Source organism: Adiantum capillus-veneris, chromosome 13, assembly GCF_014529385.1.
Source record: "Adiantum capillus-veneris isolate H3 chromosome 13, ASM1452938v2, whole genome shotgun sequence".
Lineage (NCBI taxonomy): Eukaryota > Viridiplantae > Streptophyta > Polypodiopsida > Polypodiales > Pteridaceae > Adiantum > Adiantum capillus-veneris.
Genome location: NC_140943.1, coordinates 69,351,110 through 69,378,831, shown reverse-complemented (window position 1 = coordinate 69,378,831; position 27,722 = coordinate 69,351,110). Strand labels below are relative to the sequence as shown.

General features: G+C 42.6%; 1 protein-coding gene across 1 annotated transcript in view; it reads left to right on the top strand.

Annotated features, from left to right (window-relative positions):
* Nucleotides 1-394: 394 nt before the first annotated feature.
* Nucleotides 395-27,722, top strand: part of LOC147444216 (respiratory burst oxidase homolog protein D-like) — a 38,316-nt gene continuing 10,988 nt past the window's right edge. Inside the window, exons 1-10 of the mRNA XM_086526913.1 lie at nucleotides 395-1,201; nucleotides 1,293-1,552; nucleotides 4,086-4,251; nucleotides 4,540-4,588; nucleotides 4,914-5,027; nucleotides 5,127-5,387; nucleotides 6,017-6,178; nucleotides 7,283-7,669; nucleotides 25,426-25,521; nucleotides 25,608-25,723. Of these exons, the coding sequence (XP_086383039.1) occupies nucleotides 816-1,201; nucleotides 1,293-1,552; nucleotides 4,086-4,251; nucleotides 4,540-4,588; nucleotides 4,914-5,027; nucleotides 5,127-5,387; nucleotides 6,017-6,178; nucleotides 7,283-7,669; nucleotides 25,426-25,521; nucleotides 25,608-25,723 (1,997 nt within the window). The 5' untranslated portion in view covers nucleotides 395-815. The remainder of the gene's footprint in view (nucleotides 1,202-1,292; nucleotides 1,553-4,085; nucleotides 4,252-4,539; nucleotides 4,589-4,913; nucleotides 5,028-5,126; nucleotides 5,388-6,016; nucleotides 6,179-7,282; nucleotides 7,670-25,425; nucleotides 25,522-25,607; nucleotides 25,724-27,722) is intronic.

Genomic DNA, 27,722 nt, shown 5'->3' with positions numbered 1-27,722 from the left:
CTCTTTAGTGTGAGTGTTTGTGATTACACACGTGGTGAGGAGTGATAGGGGCAGCCAAATTCCTTGAAATTCAGACACCCAAGTTTGGTAAAAGAACATAGTGTGTGGGTCCAAGTTTGTTTGATTTTTCTTTTTGCCATGGAGGCATGAGAGAGAGAGAGAGAGAGAGAGAGAGAGAGAGAGAGAGAGAGAGAGATACAGGTTACAACTACAACCATTGGCCATTGAGTGCCGCATTCCGGAACTTCGACTGAATAGAACATACTACGATTTGACATCGGAAAACTGAGAGATTTTCATATGTAACAACTCTATGTGCCTCTCTCTCTCTCTCTCTCTCTCTCTCTCTCTCTCTCACAAACTCTTGATGCTTGTAATGGCACTTCACTTTGAGTGAGGGTAGGTTGGAGTTGTTTTTGGTGGCTCTAGTATATCTTTCCCCTTCACACACTCTTTCTTCTCTTCACTTACCAGCTCTATTCATTTGATCAGGAATACAAAGAGACCCCACTTTTCTACAAATACATGCAATTCACCTCTAAGCACTACCTTCACTTCTCTCTCTCTCTCTCTCTCTCTCTCTCTACACAGACCCCTCTTCTTTACAAGGCCTTCATTGCCTTTTAGAACCTCTTTGGGGCTAATTAAGCAGTACATTTAGTCCCATTTTCAGCACTATTAGGAGGCAATAATATCTGTCCTACTATACCTTGTCCCACTAATATTAGTAAGCACTATTATCTGTACCTTTCGGCCGAGCATTGTGCGACGACTCTCGAGAAGAGGTATGAGCCTGTGAGATAATCTGCAAAAAGATGTATGAGCCTGTGAAGAGAACTTTGCAGATACCATATGCTGGAGCTGATAGCCAAGAACACGTACTCGGCATTAGTGTCGAATGTGGAATTAACTCCAATGCAGCAAACGACGACTATGGTAATGTGCATTGGCATGCAAGCTGTGTCGATGAAGAATTTGAGGATGTCAACATGGAAGCCAATGATGATGCGCACATTGGTCGACACGGTAATCAGCGCGTTGTGCTAGAACTCACCTTGGATGTGCGACCTGACAATGTCTCCCTCCGAAGCTTGAAGCATGACGGACATGACATCGATCATCGGAACTACAAAACAGAGATATCGAGTACGAGCTACGATCAATCGAAGATTCCTGCATTAAGCCCGCCGCGGAGCCCCGGGTATGCGTTTTACATACACAAATATGTACTCAGAGAGAGGACTATGTATGCAAGTGAATGGCCTGTGAATGAAGAATCATTATTTGAACAGGGCCAACAGCTTGCAAGAGCAAATGAGGAAGGAGAAGAGGTACTACGAGGCGGCGTCGCCGGCGAGGGAGGCGGTGGCGCCGGTGTTGGGCAAATCGAAGTCGCGGACGGGGCAGGCGCTGGAGGGATTGCGATTCATCAGCCGCACCACGGAGGGCCGCGACCCAGAGGAGCTGTGGCGGGAGGTAGAAACGCGCTTCCAACGCCTCGCCGACCCTTCCTCCTGCCTCCTCAGCCGCTCTGACTTCGCGGCATGCATTGGTACCTCCCTCTTGTCTGCCTTAAAATTGTCCCGTGCCAGTTTATAACGTCGTAGACCTCTAAGACCGATTTGAACTCAATCAAACACACTTGACAACAACAAAAGTTTTTAACGTCGTAGGAACCATCCCAATAGACCTTTAATATCTAATTGACAAGCACCGCAAGGCCAGCGTTTTTAAAAAACCTAGGGTCCAGTGTATTTTAACCGACTGAAATTGTAAAATCCCGGTTAGATTTTGAGTTTGGCTTTAAGAAAATCGGGATATTTACATAAGTTTTAGTGTAATTACCGGCAAAAGCTTCAAATTTTGACCAACAAACCTGGAGAATTTCAAGTTTGCCCTTCTTTTCATTGGTTTGGAAAATTGTATTTTTCTAGCCCTGCGCAAGGCTCCTACGCTAAACTGCAGCGGCAAGAACAGCTGACGAGGCCAAAATCTTTCACCTGCTAGTACATCCAATCCATGCAAGTAGGACTTGCGAAATAATTGGATGTTGCAACCCGCTTCAATATAAGGGCTCTAGAGAGCCATTTTTATAGTGCAAGCATGGTCATGTGCACAAAGAGGGCTTGATGGGAACTTGCTCAATTTGCGGATGTGAAGAAATCCCTACAAAAGGAGCTCTCGTGTGGGAACCCTTTACAAGAGACTTCTAGAGATGTAGAAAGCCAAAAGCAAATCATTAGCATGAGTTCAAATTCCCCAAAAAGAAATTGTCAAACATTCAATGAGGTTTGGAGCCAAAGTTGTCTAAAACATTTGAGCGCTTGAGCTTCTGGAGGGCTGAATAGCTCAGCGTAGTGGTCTCTGGCCACTTCAAGGTTTTCCTCCTCTGAAGTGGATGTCCCTCTAGTCCCTACAAGCTTCTTTTTGAGGCTTCTAAACATAGCTTTGGATGGTTTGTCTACTTTCTTCCCCACCATTCTCTAAATATAATTCTCTCGCCCTTTATGGTTTTAAAAAAATTAAAAAAAATTGAGCGCTTATGTAACATTAAACAAGCATTAATGATGTGTCCAATTATGATAATGTGTAATGATGGTAGTGCCCAAATCCCTTGTGCAAACATGTTATTGCTTGTCAAATGGCACGCTGCACTCTAGCCTGTAACATACCTTACTCCTTGTGATAAACCCCAAAAACCCATTAGGATTTATTTTTTTATGGGCACCGTATCCATTTTCGGGTATTTTGCTCTTTTTTTAGGAAGTAAAAATGTGAGGTACCCTCCAGAAGCTCCCTACCTATAGCTTGTCCACTACTAAGTTCCCGCGTTTAATTATCTTTTGCCTCTTCATGTCGGTATGTGAACATGCACAGTTTGGATAGCAGGTGCGTAAACAATAGCTGAATTTAGATACATGCAAAACTATAGTATACATTATTTTTTGTTAGTATACTTACATGCTTGTGCATATGCACATAGACATCCATAATTATGTACATGCATGTGTTTGTGTATGTTGTATGTGTGTGTGTAAAATAAACCACTTAGGTATTCATTCTAATGCAATACATACATCTCTATTCGATTGTCATCATTCTCTCACTCTGCATGTATTAGGGATGTGTACACTAATAATTATAGCCATTGGGAAATGAAGAAACTCTGAAGAGTGAAACAAGGTTGTGATTGCAATAATATTGGAGCCACATGGGTAATTGTTTTACAGTTGCCGTGGGGTGGTTCCCTTGATAGCCGATGTACTGATGGTTGTTGGAAGATGTCATGGATCGACACGAGCATGACTAGTCATTGTAGTTCTTTTGGTTTGTTAATATAATCCACTCACGATTATGAGTATTGCCACACAAAAAAAGGGATGTGTACACTAACAATTGCTTCATAAAATGTGTCCCAATATGCTTGTTTTGTGAGTATTCATAGTGTGGTTTCTAGATAGATTACCGCCGTAAAATTGCTAGGGTGTAGCATTTTGAAATCCCCCTTAGGTACAAATTGTATAGCACTATTGGTTCTCATTACACAATTTAGCAGAAAGAGCTAGGTAATGATCATTATATGGATCCCCCCTTGGTTAATTATAGACAAACTTGAGTAAAATAACAAGAATGTTGGTTGGTCCTAGGTCCTAATCAGCAGCATGCATACAATTGCATAATTGGAACATACTCAGAAGATTTAACTGTACACAAGAAGATTTAAAAATTTTATCATGTAGGAAAACGGAGTCTTTGTCAATGTTTTTCATACAATGTATAATATCATGAGCTTCTGCTCGGGAGGCACACCATACCTAGCTAGGTACGATTGGGGGAAAGGGACCACCGGCCCCCCACTAGGCTGGCGGTCCCTTGCCCCCAAGCGTACCCAGCTAGGTATGCGATGCCTCCCTCATAGAAGCTCATGATGTTGGGTAAGTCACAATAGTGGAAATTATTGTGAGAATTTGTCCAAAACTTCTTGTGGTAGAGACTATGCATTATTATTGGGCAGCAATTTGTTGCCAAAAAAGGACTGTTTAATTGCACTTCAAATGAGATTTTTGTCTTGACCATAAAATTAGGGATGAAAGAGTCAAAGGAGTTTGCAGTGGAATTGTTGGATGGATTGACAAGAAGAAGGTTTGGGATTGACAAAGTGAAGTGGATCTCCAAAGAAGACCTTGCCAAGTATTGGGCTCAAATTTCAGATCGAAGCTTCCATGCTCGCACCCAAATTTTTTTTGACTTGTGAGTCTCTGCATCCTTTTCTGAATTTGAGTCTTCTTTCTCAGCTTCTAAGTCGTGTATTAACCAAAAAATTATTTTCGGACCCTAATACACACATTATCGAAGATTAAAACTATAATCTCTACAATTATACATGTGGGCTCTTGTTTTTACTTCTTATTCCTTAACTAATTCTCAAATTTTCTTTCTTTCTCTCTCTAAACACCATGTCAACAAGTTTTTTTCACTTTTGTATAGCTTCTTAATGAAGTACACTATAAGCCATTAACACAATTTTCTCACCTGTAGATGTGATAAAGATTCTGATGGACGCATTGCAGAAAAGGAGGTTAAAGAGGTAACTAGACCTTTAGAAGTTTTTTCTCGGGGGGTTCACTGTTTAGTACACCCTTATATAACGTGCGTTCACGAAGTATTACAAAAATCTCTCTTTTAACATGTCTGAATAAATAAAATGATCCCTTATTTCATGATTTTTTTTCAAAATTGAATATAAAAACCTCTTATTTAAATGTATCTTTGTTAAATTGCCTAAAATTTTCACTTTTTTGAAAACCTCTCCTTTTGAACTCACGTTATACATTAACATGATTACATAGTGCATCCCCCAATAGTATAAACATGGCTACATTTTGTCAGTGATGAGATGTTGAATGAATTAGGTTATCCTATTGAGTGCATCAGCCAACAAATTGTCCATGATGAGAGAACAAGCAGAGGAGTATGCAGCTTTGATAATGGAGGAACTTGATCGAGAAAATAAAGGCTACATTGAGGTAAGAATGTGCAGAAGCTTGATTTTTCTTAAATGAAATAACCCAACAAGTAAGAAATTTAGTTTATAGTTTTAAAAATCTATAATTGTTTGACATCAGCTATCACAGTTGGAAGCATTGTTTCATGAGGGCTTTGAGTCAAATGACAGTCGTAGCCAAACATTGAACATGCACATTGGTCCGTCATCAAGTGTCCATTATTACAATTGGGCAAGGCCCATGTGCCAGTTAGTGGAAAAATTCAATTTTCATTTTCAAAGCCAATGGCAACGATGGTGGGTTTTGACCCTATGGCTAGCAATCATGTTTGCCCTCTTCACATGGAAGTTCATCCAATACAAAAGCCATGCTGCATTTCAGGTTGTACCTCTACCTATTTGCCATAAATATCAATTTCTTTTAATAGATAATTCACAAGAAGATTTAGAAATTTTCTCATGTACGAAAACGGAGTCTTTTTCAGTGTTTTTTCATAGAATGCATAACATCATGAGCTTTTGCTCGTGAGGCACCGCATACCTAGCTAGGTACGATTGGGGGCAGGGGATAGCCGGTCCCTCATGTAGGAAAACGGAGTCTTTTTCAATGTTTTTCATACAATGCATAACATCATGACCTTCTGCTCGGGAGGCACAGCATACCTAGCTAGATACGATTGGGGGCAGGGGATAGCCGGTCCCTCATGTAGGAAAACGGAGTCTTTTTCAATGTTTTTCATACAATGCATAACATCATGAGCTTCTGCTCGGGAGGCACCGCATACCTAGCTAGGTACAATTGGGGGCAGGGGACCACCGGCCCCCCACCGGGCCGGCAGTCCCTACCCCCAATCGTACCTAGCCAGGTATGCATTGCCTCCCTCACAGAAGCTCATGATGTTGAGGTAAGTCACAATGTGGGAATCAATGTAAGAATTTGTCCAAAACTTCTAGGAATAACCAATCAAGATGTGATGTGAGAAGTGATTATTATTGATGTGCTAAATGTAGGTGATGGGATATTGTGTTTGCACAGCCAAAGGTGCTGCTGAAACATTGAAGCTCAATATGGCTCTTGTACTTTTACCTGTATGTCGCAACACAATTACTTGGTTTCGCTCAACATTCCTTGGCAATGTCTTCCCCTTTGATGACAGCCTTAATCTTCACAAGGTTTGCATACTTTTCCTTGATCTTCCTTTTCTCTTTGTTACAAAACTCACAATTGTGAGAGATTGTATTAGCATGACACCAAGAAATATACAAATAGCCTCAAGCTCATGCCGAGCCTTGAGGGGCAAGTGGTTACATCAGACCCTAGCAACATCTAGAACCCAAGTCCTTTACCCAACAAGGCTCGACCGAGTGGCAAGAGTCTCCCTAAGCCAGTCCTTCGAGTTTTGCCTTTTACCTACCACCAATATTAACTCCTTACTTTCTTGGACAATCTCTGAAAATCTAGCCACAAAGAGGTCTCTATCAAAGACCCGGCAATTCCTAGCCTTTCAGATCTTACTAAAGAAACAAAATCTGACAATTTGAGTACAGATAAGTAGTGCAAGGCTTCGGAACTGTTTTCCTCCAAGGCACAAATCCTTCTTGAAAAATGCTATCTTCTATGTTCTTTATATCCATTTGCACACAACATGCATGCACACTTATTGATGTAGAGGTCCAAGTAGTGCTAATAAGCATTTCCCTAAAAAAATTTGCACCTTTGGAGGCTGTGTGGTGTGTGCCAGTTGGTGCATATGTCCTCTATAGAAAAAATATAAAATCCATATACAAATGTGGCAATTTAAATTTTCATGATAATTCATACACAAGCACAAATATCACAACAAGGAAGGAGTAGGATTGAAGGGTATTGGCAAAACATGATGTTAACAACCAACAATCATGTTGCTTAAGGACCACAAAATGTCAAGGGGAGTTGGCCTAGTGGTTAAGGCAAGGGGCTCTAAGCGTGCCCACTATGGTTCAACCCTTGCGACACATCGGTGTGTGTGTGTGTGGGCAGAATCCTGTTAAACTAGCTGGTGCGAAGCATGAGAGAGTTTTTTTTTTTTTAAGATCCTTCAATCTTGTCACATATTTTGCGCAATTATTCATACAAAAACACACAAGCATGCTTTCCATGCTAATTTAAATTGCTCTATATGCACGTAGGAGACTAAACACATTTCTTTTGAGAGAAACGGAATCATTTTGTTTCATTTTCTATGCTTGTTAATGAGAAATATTATCAAAGACTCATTGCTTAAATTGCTTGGACAGTTGATTGCTGGAGCCATAGTGCTTGGTGTTATTGTACATGGGGGAGCTCACTTAGCATGTGACTTTCCTCGTATTGCAAATGCAAACCCATTTCTCTTTTATGCAACCTTGGGCCAAGATTTTGGCTACCAACAACCATCATATGGGGAAATCGTATCGACAAGCGAGGTGATGACAGGGATTTTCATGGTATTCCTCATGGCTATAGCTTACTTACTTGCATCCCGATCATCACGCAGGAACATCCTTAAGCTTCCTTGGCCCATGCACAGATTTACAGGCTTCAATGCCTTTTGGTACTCTCACCACCTCTTCATTCTTGTATATGCTCTGCTCATCATCCACTCAATATTCTTATTTCTTACCCATGATTGGTTGCAAAAGACGGTACGTTACTTTCTTTCCCAAATTTCTATTGGTTTTGATGTAGGTGAAACACACAAATCTCTATTGGTATACATTTGGTTATAACATCTTGCACTCCACAGTAACTCAAAACTATTGAAGGAAATCATGTCTAGTGAATCCATGTGGGGAATTTCAAACTTTCCCAAATTACACATGTTTTAAAGAGTATTTTCTTAATAGAAAAAACTTTTAGGCTTGACTTAGTAATGGAGAATGATCAGTCATTTAGTCCAATATAATGCATGCATTCATGAGAGAGAGAGAGAGGGAGGGAGAGAGGGAGGGAGTGAGATATAGAGTCTCTCAATCATTGCCTTGTATTTATTTGATGGAATAATCAAAACAAATGAATAAAACCTTTAGAATGCAAATTTCCAAGTTATACATGTGTTAGATATATACATGTTATATTATATCAATCGATACATTACCGATCAATATATTTATATATGGATTGATAGAATATCAATCAAATATATTATTGAATGATAGCCATTGTGGAGCACTCTGCCTTGCCCGTTCTACAACAAAAAGCTTCATGTATGGGAGAAATTCAAGAGTGTGAAAATTTATCACTAATGGGCATGACATCTTTAGTTACTTGGAGGTAAAGAAAGTTAGCACATGAATAATCAAGTAAACTCTTTAGTTATTCCACTATCTATGTCTCTTAGAGATTAGAGTGATTGTTCAAACACAATCAAGTGACATAGAGGCTCCCAATCCCCTATGTCAACAGGGTGGTAAGAGCATTGACTAGTAGATACATCAATTATATCATTTAGAGGTAAGTGTGTTGGCTCAAATGTAAACTAGTGAGTCCTATAATCCATTCACTATCTATGTCCACTTAGAGAATAGTGAACTTGGTGTGCATATTGGCCAACAATATTTTCTAGAATTATCACGTTGTATCCTATTGCCATGGTACAAATAGCTTATACTTTCAAGGTGCAAGAAAAAGTGATTGTATTTAGAGAGATGCATGTGCTATCAACTTCTTTCAAACAATCTAGAGCATCTTTACCCTTCCCTTATTTGGCATACTCTATGGTCAATGCATCCCAAGAAAATAAATCTCCATCATTGTCATGGATCACCCTCTGTCTCCAAACTTTTTGGAGAGGAACCGCCCTCTACTACTATGAAGCAGACACTGTAGCCCTAGCCTTTTGGTTTTGCATATGTTCTTAGTGCACTTTTGGTAGCCCATTGCTTGCTTCCCTATAGTAAACATTGTGCGATGCATGTGGAGTGAGAGGGAGAAGAAGAGCAGACATCGAGTGTTGGTGGAGCTCCCTGTGAGGATTGGAATACCTCACTAGTCCTTATTGTTCTATATGGTCAAAAGAATAGATAAGGTTAGTATGATCAATGTGATAAGTGACTGGACAATTGGCTTGAAACAATCTCCCACTTGAAGGCCAACATAGCCCAAGTGGCCTATGTATGTACGTCTTACAAATGTGAAGCAATCTTATGGCTTCATTGTACACCCATCTTCTCCATGCGTTGTGAAAACCACTCTGAGGATAGGCTCTTTGTGAAAGCATCTATAGGGTTGTCATCCGTATGAACCTTGTGCAAAAAAATGTGAAGGCTCTAATACCGTGTGAAAAATATATGAGGGAAAGAGAGAGGGATATTTGTGCCAAGATATATGTGAGAGACGGAGCAGATGAACACAACTGAAATATGAGAGATACAATGATATATTATAATGGAAAGTTGTATTAATCAGAGAGCTATTGTGAGATACAATTTGAATACTTAAAGTACACAAACATGTACTTTAAAGTACTTTTTACCATCTGAAAAAGATGCGTTGAAGTACCCTAGTAGTACTATAAAGTACCCATGATACACAGTACACGTACTTCGGAGAGACTCAATGGATGATCCCCAAACCCAAGCTAGAGGCTAAAGTCCTCAAGTACAATGAGTGTGTTTTCCCAACTAACAACACTCTATACAAGATAATCTATTGCCTCACAATGTCTCTCACTACTTCTTCCTGATGCTCAGGTGTGAGTGTACTTCCCAATAGCATCACTTCACCACCTTGCTAAGCTCACTACCTAAGATAATCCTTTCTCTAGCCCAATATCATCTTGGAACTAAGCACCAATACTAGGCTCTAAGCACTAGGGTACTCCTAGGTACAATTGTGTACAAAGGGACCAGTGCATCCTTTTTGTTGTAGTATTTATAGATGATTCCTCCGTTTGGGGATTCCTTTGGTAGGTAGATCCTCCATGATAAGGAAAACATTTCCTCTTTACACTTCATTAAGAGATCATGGTTGTATCTCTTGGTAGGTCACTCCCAAGTTGGTATGTTAGTTCCTGTGTGTGCAGCTCTGCAGCTCTGTAGGCAGCCAATTTGGTGCCTTCATCGCTGTAGAGCTACCAGAAATGGTCGGAGTGGAATTACGATAAACCCTAGTTACACTCCTACTAGAAATGGTAGGAGTGGATTAAGGATAAACCCTTTGACCAAACTGTAGTCCATATTTATTAGAGCAACTTCTTTGCTCCACGAGATCACTTCTCTAGGTGGCTGATATCACTCCTACAATTTCCTATAGACCTCTTGAAATTGCTCCTATGTTTTAGGTACTTCTCAGTAGTCTTCTAGGTGGTTTGTTGTAAAGAACCTTAACATGTAGATGGGTTAAAATCCATGAACATGGGGATATATCCTCATGCCATAATATCATACTTGAGTCCATATTGACTCACTTCCATCATGCCTTCATCGTTAGCTCTTATTCACTTATTTAATAGAGATGATGTGAACTTGCATATTTTAACACCTTCCCTTAAGTTCAAGAACATCTCTAAGAAGTATACAAGATGGGAGATGATCTAAACTTGCATCTTCAACACCTTCCCTCAAGTTCTGCATCATCTCCAAATAATCCTTGCTAATGAGGAGAGATGGTGTGAGCTTGTATCTCCAACACCTTCTCTCAACTCTTGCAGCATCTTTGACAATTCCTGAAATGAAATTACACAAATTTATTATGAAAGGATTCTTCTCTTTAATGAACCTTTCCTCGATCCAATGATGGGATTTCCCTTAGTCTATAAGCTCCATCATGCTAATTGTTGCTTCCATGTTGTAAATGAGATGAGCTCTTCACTGAGAGTGTCTTTTGTGGACCTCCAACTTTGATTTGTTAAACTTCATGTCGGTTTGCCTTCTCTCCTTCCTATGAGACGTCTTCAAGCATCCATGTCCTTCCTTTAAGAGTCCTTGATCTAGTCCTTATGGGTCTCTCCAAGCTTGCTTTATGGGTTCCATTCTCCACCATACTTCTTTGCCTTCTTTTGTGTGAGATGGGCATTCTTTCTTCGATCTCCAACTTGTCTCTTTGCAGTCTTCATGCAAACACTTTCATTGCTTGCATCTCATACCTGCAACAATTCATCATTGTGGTTGCTTTTACTCTTTTTCAAGATGAGCTTGGAGAAAGGCACAAGTGGCATCCTCTTGCTGCACGTCATGTGGGCAAGAGATGCTCATCTTTCCCTAACTTTGGCTACAAAAAATGTTGTAGTATCCATGTCCTTGAAGAGTTGTCCTTGCCTCTTTCATGGCTGGTATTTTCCTTGATACCTTCGTGTAGCTTTGATCCAACTTGATTGTCTCCTCTTTGGAAAATATTGATTTTTCATGTTGATAAACTCCATCTCCATACACATACGTGGCTGATTTTCTGTGCAAGTTAGTCTTTGCCTCTTCCTTCACAAGATTGTTGACGGCTTTGTCCTCTTGACCTTCATGATGATGTATGAATCACCTTGTCCTCCTTGCTTTCTTCGAGATCATAGGTTCTTCCTTTGTGAGCTCCTTTGGCTCCTTCCATGACCGTCTTGTCTTCATAGGTAGTATCTTTGGCTTCTCACAAACAATGTGATGAAGAGGGATTTTGCACTCACTCAAATTCACTCAATGTCTCTCTACCTAAGCACTACAATCTACTCTCATATCATGTGAAAACATGTGGAGGCTTTGAAACCATGTGAAAAATATAGGAGGGAGGGATCTTTGTGCCACGATATATGTGAGAGAGGGAGGAGATGAACACAACTCAAATATGAGAGATACAATGATATAATATAATGGAAAGATGTACTAATCTAGAGAACTACTCTGAGATATAATCTAAGTACTTAAAGTAAACAAATAGGTACATTAAAGTACTTTTTATTGTTTGCAAAAGGTACTCTAAAGTACCTTGATAGGTATTGTAAAGTACCTATGATACATAGTACACATACTTTTGAGAGACTTAATGGATGATCCCAAAATCCAAGCTAGAGTCTAAAGTTCCAAGTACAATGAGTGTGTTTTTTGAGCTAACAAGACTCTATATAAGACAATATAATGCCTCATAATGTCTCTCACTATGTTCTCTATGCTTCTTTGCAATGCCTTAGGTGTGTGTGTACTTCCTTGTAGCATCACTTCACCACCTTGCTAAGATCACTACCTAAGAGGTAGTAGGTCATTTAGACACGCTGCAAAGTCTCCCCAAGTTCGTATGCTGATAGCATATTCCAAACTTTAGAAGCTTCTATGCAATATGCATAGAAGTGAAGCCTTGCTTCTCACAAGTACCTTGTAAGAATAAAACATGATGAAGCTTTTGTGCTCATAAAAAACGGATGCTTTTGCCAACATGTACATGCCATGGCAAAGAAAAATCAACCTTGTCGATCATTTACAACAACTAATTAACCTTGGCAGGTTATATGGTGTAATGAAAGCATGAAAAGTACCTGCCATTAATGCAAGGCATATTGCAGCATTACTGACTTTTCACATAATGTGCTAGCCGACTCTAGAAAACCCTTTTGGAATATTATGGGTGCCTGTGATACTTCCTCCTTCCTCAAGGCGAGAGAGAGAGAGAGAGAGAGAGAGAGAGAGAGAGAGAGAGAGAGAGAGAGAGCATCGTTATGCCTTGGAGATCCTCCATGCTTCTTGTCTCCCCTTCCTCCTAGTTGTGATACAAGTGTAAGAGACTGGGAACTACCACACACTCATAACCACAAAACCATACTATATATAGGCCCTTGGCCATGCCATATATAGACCCCCATACTGCATGTGTGTCTTGGTCCTTGGCCTAACACTAGACGCCTCTTCCAATAGGTGTTAGGGTTCATCTATGGGTAAAATCATGAGCTTAAGAAGCATCTTAAAACCCAAGATACCAAAATGCTTGAGGAATCTTTAGTGTAGGTCTATGGGTAAAATCATGAGCTTAAGAAGCATCTTAAAACCCAAGATACCAAAATGCTTGAGGAAGCTTTAGTGTAGGCTCATATCCACGATGATTCAAATAAAAGAATGTTGCATAGCACACACATGCCTGACACTTCCAATGCACCTGCATCTCATAGTGATAATAAGAGGAAATTTATGGTAGTTGATGCTCTTTGTCAAATGCCTAAGATCAACTCTCTTCTCTTCATGAACTTAGAAGTGAGTTTTTGGAATCTCTAAAGGGTATCTATGAGCATGACGATGCATACTCCAAGGTGTGGAGCCATGTCAAAATGAGGGATCCTTTTCACTCCAATGTTGGCAGTGTGCCTACTTCCTCCATGCCCTCTTCTCCTGTTGTTGTGAGTGATGAGCTGAATAGATGGAAGAATTTCTCCATGTACGATGGGTACCTACTCAACAAGGGGAGGGTGTGTACCGATGGACATGGATACTCAGCGCTAAATTCTTTATGAATGTCATGACGTTCCCACTGCAAGGAACCCAGAAACAAAGAAATCTTATGCAGTTATACAATGATAGTTCTACTTGCCAGGTTAATAGAGCACCTAAATGCAAGAGGTCTCTTGCATCCTTTGGACATTCCCAATGGAAAATGGGAGAGTATCACGATGGATAGTGGGTCTACCAACCACCATATGCAGCCATGGCTTGGTATGAGTGATTGTAGATCAGTTGACTCAACTTTGCAAGTATATTCTAGCAAAGTCTACTATTAAGACTCTAGAGATCACCAAAGTCTTTGTGGACAATCTGTATTGATTGTATGGATTTCCTTATCGCAATTTATCAGTCACTTTTAGAGGGCCATGTTTAAATGGATGGGAGCATAACTTAATCACAATTGTAATGGCTATTGCCCACACAGGAGCAATAGGCATTACGGGAATGATTACCCGCAACTACATTATATGAACATCAACGCACAGAATGACAAGAGAAGGAAGTACAGGTACACAGACACAGAACAACCCTTGCTTCATTCATCTGTAATCCAGACACAGAGTACAATAGATGATGCCCTGAATATCATAGAGATGGGTTAAGTTACATCAAAAGACAGGTATGCCCCTCCATATACAACCGCTGCTCCAGCGCAGATCGGGAACGGTGCACACACTCCTGTCCCATGATATCCTATGAAGAACTGCCGCTCCGGCCGCCGCATACCGCATGACTCCTGACTCCTGATCCGCAGTGTCCAGAGGACCGTAGGACCACATGTGCGGCTAATGCCGTAACACCTGGCACGCACGGTGGATTGCGCGAACCCACAATCAGCCCCTCCGGTTGGAAGGTTCCGATGGTTGCTCAGCACCTTGCTCTGGTGAAGAGGAAACATCAATATAGCCAAAGCCCCGAAAATCTGCAGTATGGGCTCGATAGACCTCATCCAAAAGACGTGGATCTATCTCAATTTGTTCCGGCCAGGCAGCCTGAGGAATAAACTGCGTTGGCAAGGAGATAGATTGAGGCGGCTGTGGCAGAGGAGAAAGAGGTGTATGCAAGGGATAATAACGAGTAAGGTAGCAATTAAGAGCACCCCAAAATGGAGGGCAAGGTGGGAGACTGAGAGAAAAGGAATGAGCTAAGGTCTCCACCCAAAAACAGACCCTGTGTCTCTCCTTATGAAATCGACGAATCATTTTCTGCAAACGAGAGACATGAGCCTGGGCTTCAGCACAATCCTCTGTAGCTTGTGCCTAATCAGCAACATCAAAACCCTCTGGAACAACACTCTTACCTCTGTCAATGTTGGATGACTCGGGTTGGTGCACCACAACCTGCTGAGCGGGTGGCTGTGCTCCCACCTCAGCAGCCAAGCGTGTGCTCCAGCTTTGTAATTGATTATCTAAAAAAGTTCGGAGATCCTCTTGCATCTCCACTGCCAATGCATCCAAATCAGTCATGTTGATCATTACATCGCCAGGGTGCGAGGTTAAGTAAGAAGCTAGGCTATGCTTTGTTCTCAACTTAAGAAGTTCTTGTTGAATAGACCTTACAAACTCAGCATTAGCCCCTCTTAATCTTTGTATTTCTGCCCCTTGCTGGCCAGTCAGCTGTTCATTCTGAGTGTTTAACTCGTCAATCCGAGTCTGCGAAGTCACTACCTGCGCTTCCAGCTCATTGACTCGTCCCTCTGTGGCTGGGGCTGGCCAGGCCGCACGAATAGACTCTGCAAGTCTGCTCAAAAATGTGCCGCATGCCTGTAATTGGTCAGTAGGGGTCGCAGCTGCCGTAGCCTCCTAGGGTAGCGCTGCGGGGAGGATACCTCCCGTCGAGGCAGCCGCATTCGTAATACCCGACGTTTCCGGTTGAGCGGGGACGTCCGCAACCGCACAGCTCATCCTCAAGGGAGTCGTACTGCTAACTCTTTCCTGCATTCGACGGCGCCAGCAAGCCACCGCAGAATCTTCCGCAACAGGAGATGCAGTTGCTGGAGGTGGTGTTGAAAATTGATGCTCCTCACGGCCGCGCTTGCGGCTTGCTGATCCTACACCTGCAGTGGCCATCTCCTGGGCTCCAGAGGATACCACCGCCGTCGATGAACCAAGCAATTCCACAGTACCCACCTGTTGCTGCTGTGTTTCCCTCTCCGCCGACACTGCCAAGCTTTGTGTTTGCGACAGAGGAGGATTAGTGCCTTGGACCACCAAGCGATCATCTTCAAAGTGGCAAAGAGGACGCAGGGCGAGAGGAAACACTTCTCTTAAAGGAAAGATCAATGTGAGCAGTTGGCCCACCTTTGTATTGGTTGGGGTAACCCTCCCCAACTGTGCCATCACTCGTTGGCACTCCGCCAGCAGTCGCTCTCTGACCACTGCTGCCCAAGCTACTGGCCAAAGTTGGCCGAATGCAACACATTTCTAGCTCGGGTCGAAATAGTATATGTTTTGGCCTGTAGCCAAATCGCCTCAAGGAACCACCGATATGCATCCCTGGTTGCCACATCTGACAACCCTGACAGTTTATACTCCCCTTTGACCTTCAAGCCAAATTCCTGCTCGACATCTGCAGCAGGGATCACATGGGAGGCTCGCACCACGCCATCGTTGGGTAAACAGCAACATCTTGAGATTCTTTCTGCTGTCAACTGTATCTGTTGATTGTTGAGGACCACCATATCACCAGCCGCGAGTTGATCGATCAAACGTGCTGCCTGCGGGTGCACTGGGATTCCTTGCCAGTCCAGGTTGGCGAACACACGCAGCCGCAAGTCTTACAGCCATGCGTCCACTCGTCGAAGCGCGAGCTGCTGCACGGGAATGAAAGGGACACATTGCAGAAGAGAAGCTGTCATGGTGGCGATGAGATGCAGGAGCAGAGAATAAAACACTAAGATCGCGCGACACACGAAACTAGAGAACCACAATAAAAAACGTCTGCATGCAATAGTAACCCTTCCACAATGAGTTCCCAAAATAGGGCGATCCACGGTGTCGCAACCATCATAGATCTTTTCCCGCTTCCCAAGATTGCATGCAAAAGAATCCCCAATCATGATTAAGGCGGCTTCCGGCTCTTGTACCGCAGCAAAGGGGCACTGAATCGTGGTAGGTGAAACATAATGGCGCAGTCTGAAACCATTGACCGGCACAGAAAGAACCTCCCCCCGCAAATCCGCCAAATAAAAAGAAATAGGCCCGCATGCTTGAAAAATCCAAAATGGTCCTGACCACCTTAATTTAAGCTTCCCCGGCATCTTCCCGAGACGGGAATTGAAGACAAGGACCAGCTGTCCTCGAACAAATTTCCGTGCTTTCGGGCAATCCAGCCATTTTTTCCGCCTAGACTGTAGATCCTGCAGCACCGCAAAGCTCTGCAGCCGCTCTTCGTCCAGTTCTTGCAAAACATCCAATCAATAAATCACGGAATCCTCCGGAAGAAGCCGATCCGCAATCAACATCCGCAAACTCGGAATGCTCCACCGGAGTGATTGCCTCCATGCCAAATGCTAACTTAAAAGGAGTCAATCCTGTTGCCACTTTGTAAGTTGTCCGATAGGCCCATAAGGCAGAAGGAAGTTTCACATCCCAATCCGTTCTATTCATATTCACTAACTTTGTCAAAATTCGAATCAATTGTTTATTGGTTGATTCTGCTTGCCCATTCGCCTGAGGATAATATGGAGAAGATTTCTTGTGCAATACAAAGTAAAACCGCAGCATTCTCTCCATCACCTTATTCAAAAAATGACTTCCCCGGTCACTAACCAGCTCAATAGGGCAGCCATATCTAGAAAAGATATCCTTATATAAGCATCCCGCCACAGAAATTGCAGTGTTATCCCTCAAAGGCCATGCCTCCACCCATTTGGTAGCGTAATCCGTGGCTGTCAAGATATACTTATTCCCTGTGTGAGCTGCCACTGGTTTAAAAGGACCAACAAAATCCAAACCCCACTTTTGAAAAGGCTCCAAGGGCAAGACCGGCTGAAAAGGCATTCTCGGCCGTTTGGTAGGTTGCCCCAAACGCTGACACACATCACACTGTTGCACATAGTTTCTCGCATCTTGAAACAATGTGGGCCACCATAATCCTGATTGGAGAACCTTTCTAGCTGTAATTAGTGCTGCAAAGTGACCTCCGGCAATACCCGTATGTACTTCCTCTAGGACTGCTTCCTGCTCCTGTGGTAGCACACATCGGAGTAACACCTCTGCCACCGTGCGGTAATAGAGCTTCCCCATAATGATCTCGAAATTCCTGCTTCTAATAGCCATACGTTTCCTCTGATGGCTAGTCAAGAAGGAAGGCATGTCGCTGCTGTCGAGAAAATGAAACATCTCCTCATACCATGTCCATGGAATGCTCGGAATGACCCTTACGTGACTCGGGACGGTAATATCTTCTGCAGCGACTCTTGTTAGAAACAGAGATGCATCCGAAAATTCATCAGCGACCCCCATCGACGGCTCTCCAGAGTCTAGCCGGGATAGGTAGTCAGCCACCGCATGCTGAGCCCCTGGCCTGTGTATGACCTCAAAGTCAAATTCCTGCAACAGAAGTAACCATCGGGTCAATCTTCCCGTCAAATTCTGTTGCCTTACCAGGTATAACAGAGCCGAATGGTCCACATGGAAGAAAAACCGTCGGCCCAACAGATAGTGCCGAAATTTCTTCACTGAATAAATCATCCCTAAACATTCCCTTTCCGTTACTGAATAATTTCTTTCTGCAGATGATAATCGTCTACTGGCATAATAGACCGGTCGGAACCATCCTTGACTTTGTTCCTGCATCAACACACTGCCAATAGCGCGATCCGAAGCATCCACGAACACATGAAAATCCTGCCCCCAATTCGGTGCCAGCATAATCGGAGCTTTCGAGAGCTGCAGTTTTAATCTTCAAAAAGCCAAATCACATTCCTGTGCCCATTCGAAATCTATAGCATGAGCTGCCTGAGTAATCGGGATTGCCAAATGCGCGACAAACCGCAAATGCCTCCCATGCCATCGGGCTTGACCCAGGAAAATCTGGCACTGTTTCTGATTCCGCGGTGCAGGCGCTTCCATAATTGTGGCAATTTTATCCGGATCCACAGAAATGACGTCTTCAGAGATGATATGCCCCATGAGCTTGCCACTACGAACAGCAAATGCACACTTTAAAGGATTCAAACTGAATTTTACCTCTCTGCATTTCGTAAAGCATAACCGTAATTGTTGCAAATGCTCCAAAAACACTGAGATCATCCAGAAAAATCCGCATAAAATCCGTCAAGTAAGGCCCAAAGATTTGAAACATATCCCGTTGAAAAGTGGAAGGTGCATTCCGCAATCCAAACCACATTATTGTGCAAGCAAATACTCCCCATACGGTAATAAAAGCTGTTTTTGGTTGATCCCACAATGCCATTCTGATTTGATTATATCCACTAAAGCCATCCAGAAAAGTATACATCTCATGTCCTGCTACATCATCCAAAATGGAATCCAAAAACGGGAGAGGAAAAGGATCTGGAACAGTAGCGGCATTCAATTTCCGGTAATCCACACAAATTCGGATTTGCTTATTTTTCTTTGGTACTACCACAATTGGAGAAATCCATCCCGGATTATCAATAGGGGTAATAAAACCCACTTCCAACAGGCGATCAATTTCCAATTTAACTTGCTTTGCCACATTCGGATTCATCCTGTACGAATGCTGCTTCACGGGCACCGCATCCGGTTTCAAATTGATCGTATGCTGATAAAACTTAGGATCCAATCCCTGCATGTCCGCATATTCCCATGCGAAAACATCCTTAAACTCTGTCAGTAATTTGATCAAATCATCTCTAAAACTTGCTTCCAACTGCTTATTAATGTAGATGGGCTGCAACTCCGCTTGCTCCCCAAGAAAAACCTTCTCTAATTCATCTTCCTTAACCCTTGTAATTTTTTCCATTTGCGCCTCAAACGTTCGTTCTTGCTGAATCACGTCCTCCAGTGACTCAGGACTTGGAAGCACCTGTTGTTGGGGCTCCCCTATTCCTCCTGGAGTTCCTGAAACCCCCACCGGATGCCCTTTCGGAATCAGAGAAATATCCACAAGGTATAGAGAAACCAAATCCGGATTCTCTTTGAGAAATTGTTCCTCTTCATCCTCTTCTAATCCTTCCACCATATTAAATGTTTCTGCTATCACCGGCCATGTTGCCTGAATTGGTTGTCGGCATGTTCCCAACATCACACGCACTTTTCTTTTACCCTTCTTTACTGTAAGCATATTTGCTTCCCAATTATGTTTTACCCTCGCTTGTCGTAACCAGGGTCTCCCCAAGATAATGTGATAATCCTGATTATGATCTTCAATATTCAAAACTACTAAGGAAACAGCAAAGGACAAGCCCGCTACATCCAAAACGATACCCCAAAGTAAACCCACTGGTTACACTCTTCGTTGATCTGCCATGCGGACTACAAAGGGTGCAGGCTCCCAATCACTGAGACCAAAACGCTCACACGCTGCTTGGGTGATAATGTTTACCCCCGCTCCTCCATTCAAGAGTACCTTGTCAATGTATGTGCCATGGTATCGAACTGAAAGTTCCGGAATACGGGTATCCGTGATCCTATTCGTCGGCAACGGAGCTGAATCATCATCCTCGCTTTCAACCTTCCCAATGGCAACTTCCCTCAGCTCAGTGGTCGTTTGTCGCAGCAATGAATTATGGAAATTCGGGACCATTTTCAACAATGAACCCAGAGGTACTTGAATTGGTGACGTGAGAACCTCTTTCCAGACTGAATTTCACTCCTCCTGTTCTTTAATATCACCCTTAATTCCAGCTTTTCCTTCCCTTTTTTCCAGGCCTACAGTGGTTGGCATAGTCGATGGTCCTGCTGTCTTTACTGGTGGTGCGGATTGTGGCAACCAGGACACAGTCTTTTTCCGCACCTCTTCCTGAGCCGTCCAATCCGGAATTTTCACATCGGGAGTTGGAACCACATTTTTACCCGATCGCGTGATTAATGAAACCGCTGGGTCAGACTCCTTCAATCTGAACCATAGCCACACTAGGCTGTTTCCCTGCAACGCATTCCTGCTTTTTCCGATCGTATTCCATAGCTTCAGTACACTCAGATCGCCAATGACCATCCCCCAAACAGAAAAGGCATGTCTTGGGGCGAATAGGATCTCGGCCACCTCTTTCGCGGCCTCGTCCTCCCCCTTGACCCCGTCCTCCTGCTTGACCTTGCAGAGGCGGCTCTGGTGTATGAGCATGACCCATCGCCACAGCAGGCTCTTGTCCCTGCCCTATCTGTGGTTGTTGCCAGGTAGAAGAGTCCCCTCGTCTCCGACGACCCCGGCCATTGAAATAACATTCCACTGTATTATGAGTATTGGTCGTGCAAATCGCACACCACTTCTGATTCATTGCACATTCCTGAGCAACATGGCCCGGATTCCGACATTGGGTACACCAGATTTCCTTCAGACTTTTAGCCACTGCAGCCGATTCCGTCGATCCAGAGGATACACCTTTCCCGTGACGCTGGGATTTTTTCCGTGGTGTCTCTTCCAATTCTTTTCCCGAATCGCTGTTGTCTGAGTCTGAGGAATCAGATTCTGCGGATTCCGACTCCGAACTATCACTGCCACTGTCCTATAACTTCCGATGAGATTTCTTTCTATCTTTCTTCTTTGACTTCTTTGGATGTTATGTATCCTCTAAAGTCTCTCCTGCTACTACAGCCCTAGCAATTAAAGTATCCAGTGGAGTAGTTACCTTATCCACTGTCGCCATAGCCGTTCTGAGATCCTTGTTGAGCCCCCGTAAAAAATAGTCATTCAGTACTTCCACTGCCGGTCTTTGTGCCTGAGGTACCCTCTGCAAAAGCATCCGAAATTTTGCAGCGTAATCCTCCACTGGCAATGACTTCTGCCGGAGCGTTCGAAGCTTCTCCAAATGTTGAGGGACTGTCTTTTCCGTTCGAAACCTTCGTAAAAACGCTATGGATCTGTCAGCGTACGTCTGGAAATGATCATCAGGATATTCGGACAACCATTTCGCAGCTTTCCCTAAGAGTGTAGATTCAAATACTGACTGTTGATGGAGAGAAATCACCAGCCCAGGATGATTCAATCCATAAGCTTTATTGAATTGGCATAAATGTGCATCCGGGTCTTCACTCGAAAGACCTCGAAACTAACTATACTTAATCTGAGGATGAGCCATCACTCCTTGCCCAACTATTCCTCCTCCCCCCGAAAAAAGCTGACGAGCACTAGGAGGTGGGGACAGTGGCGGAGATACTCCCGGACTGCTTACCAGAGACGGTGGTGGAGCAACCTGTGTGGGTGAGGGTGAACGTACGATAGGAGGACATGACTGACTGCGCGGAGTACGTCTCGCTCGCCGCAACCTCCTACCACGCACCGGGCTTGGTGATGGAGATACAGATTCCTCAATCTGCGGTGAAGAAAAAACAAATTCATCTGAACCGCCTCTCCTCCGACGTCTTCCTACAATTGGAACCACAGGGTCAGGCGGACCCTGCGACCTAGTGCGCATGCATATTCATCGCAGGCCGTTCATCACGCATCGTGGTCGCCAGATGTAATGGCTATTGCCCACACAGGAGCAATAGGCATTACGGGAATGATTACCCGCAACTACATTATATGAACATCAACGCACAGAATGACAAGAGAAGGAAGTACAAGTACACAGACACAGAACAACCCTTGCTTCATTCATCTGTAATCCAGACACAGAGTACAATAGATGATGCCCTGAATATCATAGAGATGGGTTAAGTTACATCAAAAGACAGGTATGCCCCTCCATATACAACCGCTGCTCCAGCGCAGATCGGAAACGGTGCACACACTCCTGTCCCATGATATCCTATGAAGAACTGCCGCTCTGGCCGCCGCATACCGCATGACTCCTGATCCGCAGTGTCCAGAGGACCACAGGACCGCATGTGCGGCTAATGCCGTAACAACAATGTTGCAGATCAACTAGAGACAGATGGGCAAATTGAATGAGTTAACCAAGTGCGAGAGGATATGCTACGAGTAAATGTTAGCAAGAGTTCATTCTAAACTATCATGATTTACAAACTTGTCATCATGTGCAATCGTCAAGCATCAGTTAAGTGGAAAGGTCAGCCCAAAGAAGGCATCACTTTGGGAAAACATTAGTGTACGAAGGAAAAACCCACTTTTATTTTGAGGATGAAAACACTTCTCCAAGGGGGGGAGTAATGTCAGGCCACGGGTAGTCAAGATGGATCCTAATGGGAATTGCGAACGGGGCATGACCCTATAAAGAGGATCAACGTAGGATGGTTTGAATGAACAATTCCAAAAGTCTTTGGCATTATATTGGAGAAAGTGTCAAACTTTATTCTTTGGCCTCCATCCTCAAATACATTCTTGCCCTCTTTGCGCTTAAAGTTGTCGTACGATGGTTCTTGAATCGGAATTCCTTTTTTTGCTAAATTTGCTTCCAAAGATGTAGTAATCAAAGTTGTCAAAGAAGTAGTGTCTAATCTTGAATGACGATAGCTCTTGTAGCTCTTTCGTGTTCTAATCTTTTAAGGTTTTTGTTTACTTGACTTCCATCGGTCTTCTCACTAGAAGAGGATAAGAATAAAAACACATTGATGGTGTTTCTTTCTACACCTCATCTGAGCAAGTTCTTCAAAAATAGATTGCTAGTCAAGATAGCTGGGAAAAAACTCAATATTTCATCCCTTGATGAGTCATTTTGATGCTACAATAATTCGTTGGTTTTCCACTCCATAGCTTGTTCTATATCCTCTTTTGCCAAAATAAAGAGCTTCTTGTCAGGCTTTAGCTTTTCTTTTTTCATTCCCCACTTGAGGGTGGAATGGCAACCTTCTACCACCTCTCATAGAACTCAAATATAAGTTGATTCTTTAGAAACTTTGCATAAATTGGATCCTTTGCATACTTGATCAACCACTTTGTATCTTGCAATTGGAATCAAACATTTGAAAACTATGGATCCTCATTGGGAGCTTCCTCAACTAGGTTATCAAACTCCTCATTGGTTTATTTTCTGTTGTTTGAATCTCTCTTGCCATTGGAAACATCTTCCCTTAAAACTATAGGTGGGACACGCTCTCAGTCTTTATAAAATTTTGTGTTAAAATCCATGGCATGTGCTACAAAAAGTTGGACCAAATCCTTTACAAATCAAGTAAAGTCAGATACCATTGTGATGGGCTTGTCACTAACAAGACAATAGCCTCATAGGAAAACATGAACATAACTAGAAAACTTTAACTTCACGACTCAAAGCAGTCGCTACACAAGGCAGAATAGTTCCACTTCCAAATGCATTGGCCCCAAGTTCTAGCGCCCTTTTTGTATGTGTTTTTATATTAGCAATCACACATTACAGTTATTGGGGAGTCATTGTGCAACATGCACTAGTTGGATGGAGATGACCCCTCAAGGCTCATATTTAAAGTCCCTTGGCCATAAGTCTACAAACACAAATGTTGAATGTCCCCAAAAGCAACAATTGCTAAAAAGACTTGCTCTAAAAGCTCTTCAACATCAAAGATTGACCACATCACCACATGGCTGCCACATCAATACTATGGACTACCACATCATCATGGACTACCATATCATCATTTGCGATGAATTCTCGCTCTCTCCTCTACCTTTTGCTCACATAATATTGTAATTGCTTAATGCAATAGGATATGTACTTAGACTAGGCATTTAGGCTTGTACATCTCTTGTTACATTTAGCGACTGCACCCTCCAAAGGGTGGCCCTAGCAGCATTTAGTGTGCATTTATTGCCCCCTTGTTGGGAGATTACATTAGTACCTAGTAAAAATGCATCATAAGAGCTTTGTGTAGAAAGTCCGTAGAATACACACATGTCAACCAAAATCTCTACAATTCACAATGGTAGTTTTCACAAACAGGGATTGACTTTCAATATCATCATAGACTTGTTGGTTCAACTCATGTATGTGTGGTCTAAGAAATCACACGAGGTCAAAATCGTTACTCTTGTATCAAAGTCCAAGCCCAAAGAAGAAGTGTGGATCCAAAAGAATGAACCACTTCCAAATGTAACAGTACCTTCTTACAAAGAGAAGTTCTGCCGGTTACAATAGGGTTCACTCCATAATGACTAGCAAAGCTTTTAAAAGTTTTCCATAGGCCCCATGTTTTTAATGAAATGGGATTTTTTAATTTTTGAAAACTCCAACCTTTGAATTCCCACACACGAGCATACTCTAACTCCGTATCGAAGGCCAAAATACGCATAGAATGGAATTTTGGTTGCACAAAATGATTCGAAAGGGATATCTAAAATCTTGACAATCAATGTGAAACCATTAGTAAGTGAGTGAGCAAGATAATTGTCCATCACTCTTGATAGGTAGACCATGTCGGTGAAGTCTCCGACTGTAGTACCTCAGGTGAGGATCCCCATTTCCGCTACGTTATGCCAATGGTAGATGTAGGCAAGAATTGTACCATGTGATGAGCTTGATATGTCAACAAGTGAAAATTTATTTTTAAACCTTCTGGCACCACTTCTCTCTAACCCTCTTTGTTATAAAGATTAATATTGCCAATGTGTGTGATGCTCTTCCATAGTTATCTTGGAATACGCTCTAATGTTTTCAAACAAAATTTCATGTAATTAAGGAATTTGAAAATTTGTTATCCTTTTCAAGAATATTTATTTATTTTATTATATTTTTAAACAACTCCTTTATTTGTTGTTATAATGGTAACAAATTTTACTAAGGAAAAAGTAATAGCAGAAATTAATGGGCAAATGTGAAGGATGTGGGAAAACCTTCTAGTAGTGAGGCTTTTGATGTCTAAAAGCCCTTCTAGATTACTCCTGTTTATTGAAAAAGACTTAATGAATTGAGATTTGGGTATTGTTGCAAATGCAATCAAACCTCTTTCCTTTTTTTGTCAACCTTTCAGACATGGATGTATATTACAGTTCCTATCATTTTGTATTGCGGCGAGAGAACCCTTCGTGCGATAAGAGCAACACAATTCAAAGTGGATGTACTGAATGTAAGGATTCTTATTTGAGTTTGATAAATGGATTTTCATTTCTTATATTAATCCAGCTAATTGATCATGTTTTGTCAACCATAAAGGCTGCTATATATCCAGGGGAGGTACTTGCATTGTACATGGCAAAGCCTTTTAGTTTCAACTATCTTAGTGGAATGTATATATTCTTGCAATGCCCAAATGTTTCTCCATTTGAATGGTAAGTTGGAACGAACCTTTTTTCATTCAATTTGAAATATTATGTTTACATGCAAAAAAATAATGGGCACGTCAAGCCATTGTGCTTTTAGTGTGTGTGTGTGTGTGTGTGTGTGTGTGTGTGTGTGTGAGAGAGAGAGAGAGAGAGAGAGAGAGAGAGAGAGAGAATTATTACCTTAACAACCGTACATGTCCACCGTTCACAGTTTGGGAGTCATAACACTTCATGTAGGTGTTCTTGCTTTGTTGGACTACAAATTATCATTGCATAGATTTGAGGTCCCTAGTAATTGATGAAGGCGAGAAAAGGTACCTAGCTAGTGCTCATCAATGCCATTTGATAATAGCTTCGAGTGTGTGTGTGTGTGTGCGCGCTTGCAATGGGTTTATTGAGTCCACTTGTAGAGATTAAATACAATCACTAGTTATCTGTGTATGCTGGTGAAATCAATGGCCTACAATGCATGGAGCCATGGGTTGATCTCTAGTGCGAGTGTGTGTAAACTAGAGTGGAACCCAAAACTTGCGTGCGTGCATGCATGCGTGCGTGCATGCGTGTATTACACATATCTAACTCACAATAACACAAAACACATTGAGCTGTGAATAAATCCAAAAGCTCTTGGGTAGTCATGTTTCAAAACATGTGACATATCATGTGGGTTAACTAAAGAGGACTATATCTATACTATAGATAAAAGGGCTAAGGATTCCGGCACCCCCTTCTGACATGTGGCGATAGCTCCTTCATCCGGCCAGGTTCGATGGTGTGCCTTGCAGTCGAGTGCGCTCAGCAAGAGGACTACATGCACGCGCACACACACACACACAGAGTCACGCCCACTCAACACACACACACACACACACACACACACACACACACATAGAGAGAGCCTCATGCCTCGAGTTGCGGGTAGAACTTGGGACTCCTCACCAACGGCCGATTGATTATTTGGGGCCCTTCAAATACCCCCAAAAGACAATTTCTGCATGGCCCTTCAAATTGTCAAAATGCCCTTCAAATTACCCCAAAGACAATTTCTGTGTGGCTCTTCGTAAGAAGACTTATTATCTATCAATACAAGATGCTAAAAGCTTGAATTTGGAGATGAATTGCTTCATTAGTTTTAGACATAATTGCCTTTTTTTGTGAGGTAATCTATGAAAAATTACATGCTAAGCACTAAACAAACCAATCTCAATTGCCAAAAAGAATAAAAATTAGAAAATCTTGCCAAAATAGATACAAGGGTATTTTGGGAACTTTTTTAATTTGAGGGGTATTTTGGGGATTTCCACAAATTAGAGGGGTATTTTGATAATTTCCCTTAAATAAAATGGCGGACAGCTTGGCGTTTTGAGAGACTCGACGTCAATAATAGGAAGCTACTCGTGCGCACAGCCACTTCATAGAGAGAGAGAGAGAGAGAGAGAGAGAGAGAGAGAGGGGGGGAAGAGGGGGGGGTAGATCAACTGCAGTGCTTATGTGTGTGTCGCCGTCGGCAGAGCTCGACTTGTAGGTTGAGAGAGAGAGAGAGAGAGAGAGAGAGAGAGAGACTGTACTGTGTGTATACTGTGTTAGTATATATATATATATATGTGTGTGTAAGAGAGAGGGGGAGAGGAACCCTTTTAACATCATGGGCTCTGCGTTGTAATGCTTAATTACTAGTCTATACTATAGATAAAAGGGCTAAGGATTTCGGCACCCCCCTCTGACACATGGCGATAGATCCTTCATCCGGCCAGGTTTCGGTGGTGTGCCTTGCAGCCAAGTGCGCTCAGCGAGAGGACTACACGCAGAGAGAGAGAGAGAGAGAGAGAGAGAGAGAGAGAGAGAGAGAAGAGAGAGAGAGAGAGAGAGAGAGTCACGCCCACTCAACAGAGAGAGAAAGAGAGAGAGAGGGAGAGAGCGAGAGAGAGCCTCATGCCTCGAGTTGCGGGCAGAGCTTGGGACTCCTCACCAACGGCCGATTGATTATTTGGGGCCTTCAAATACC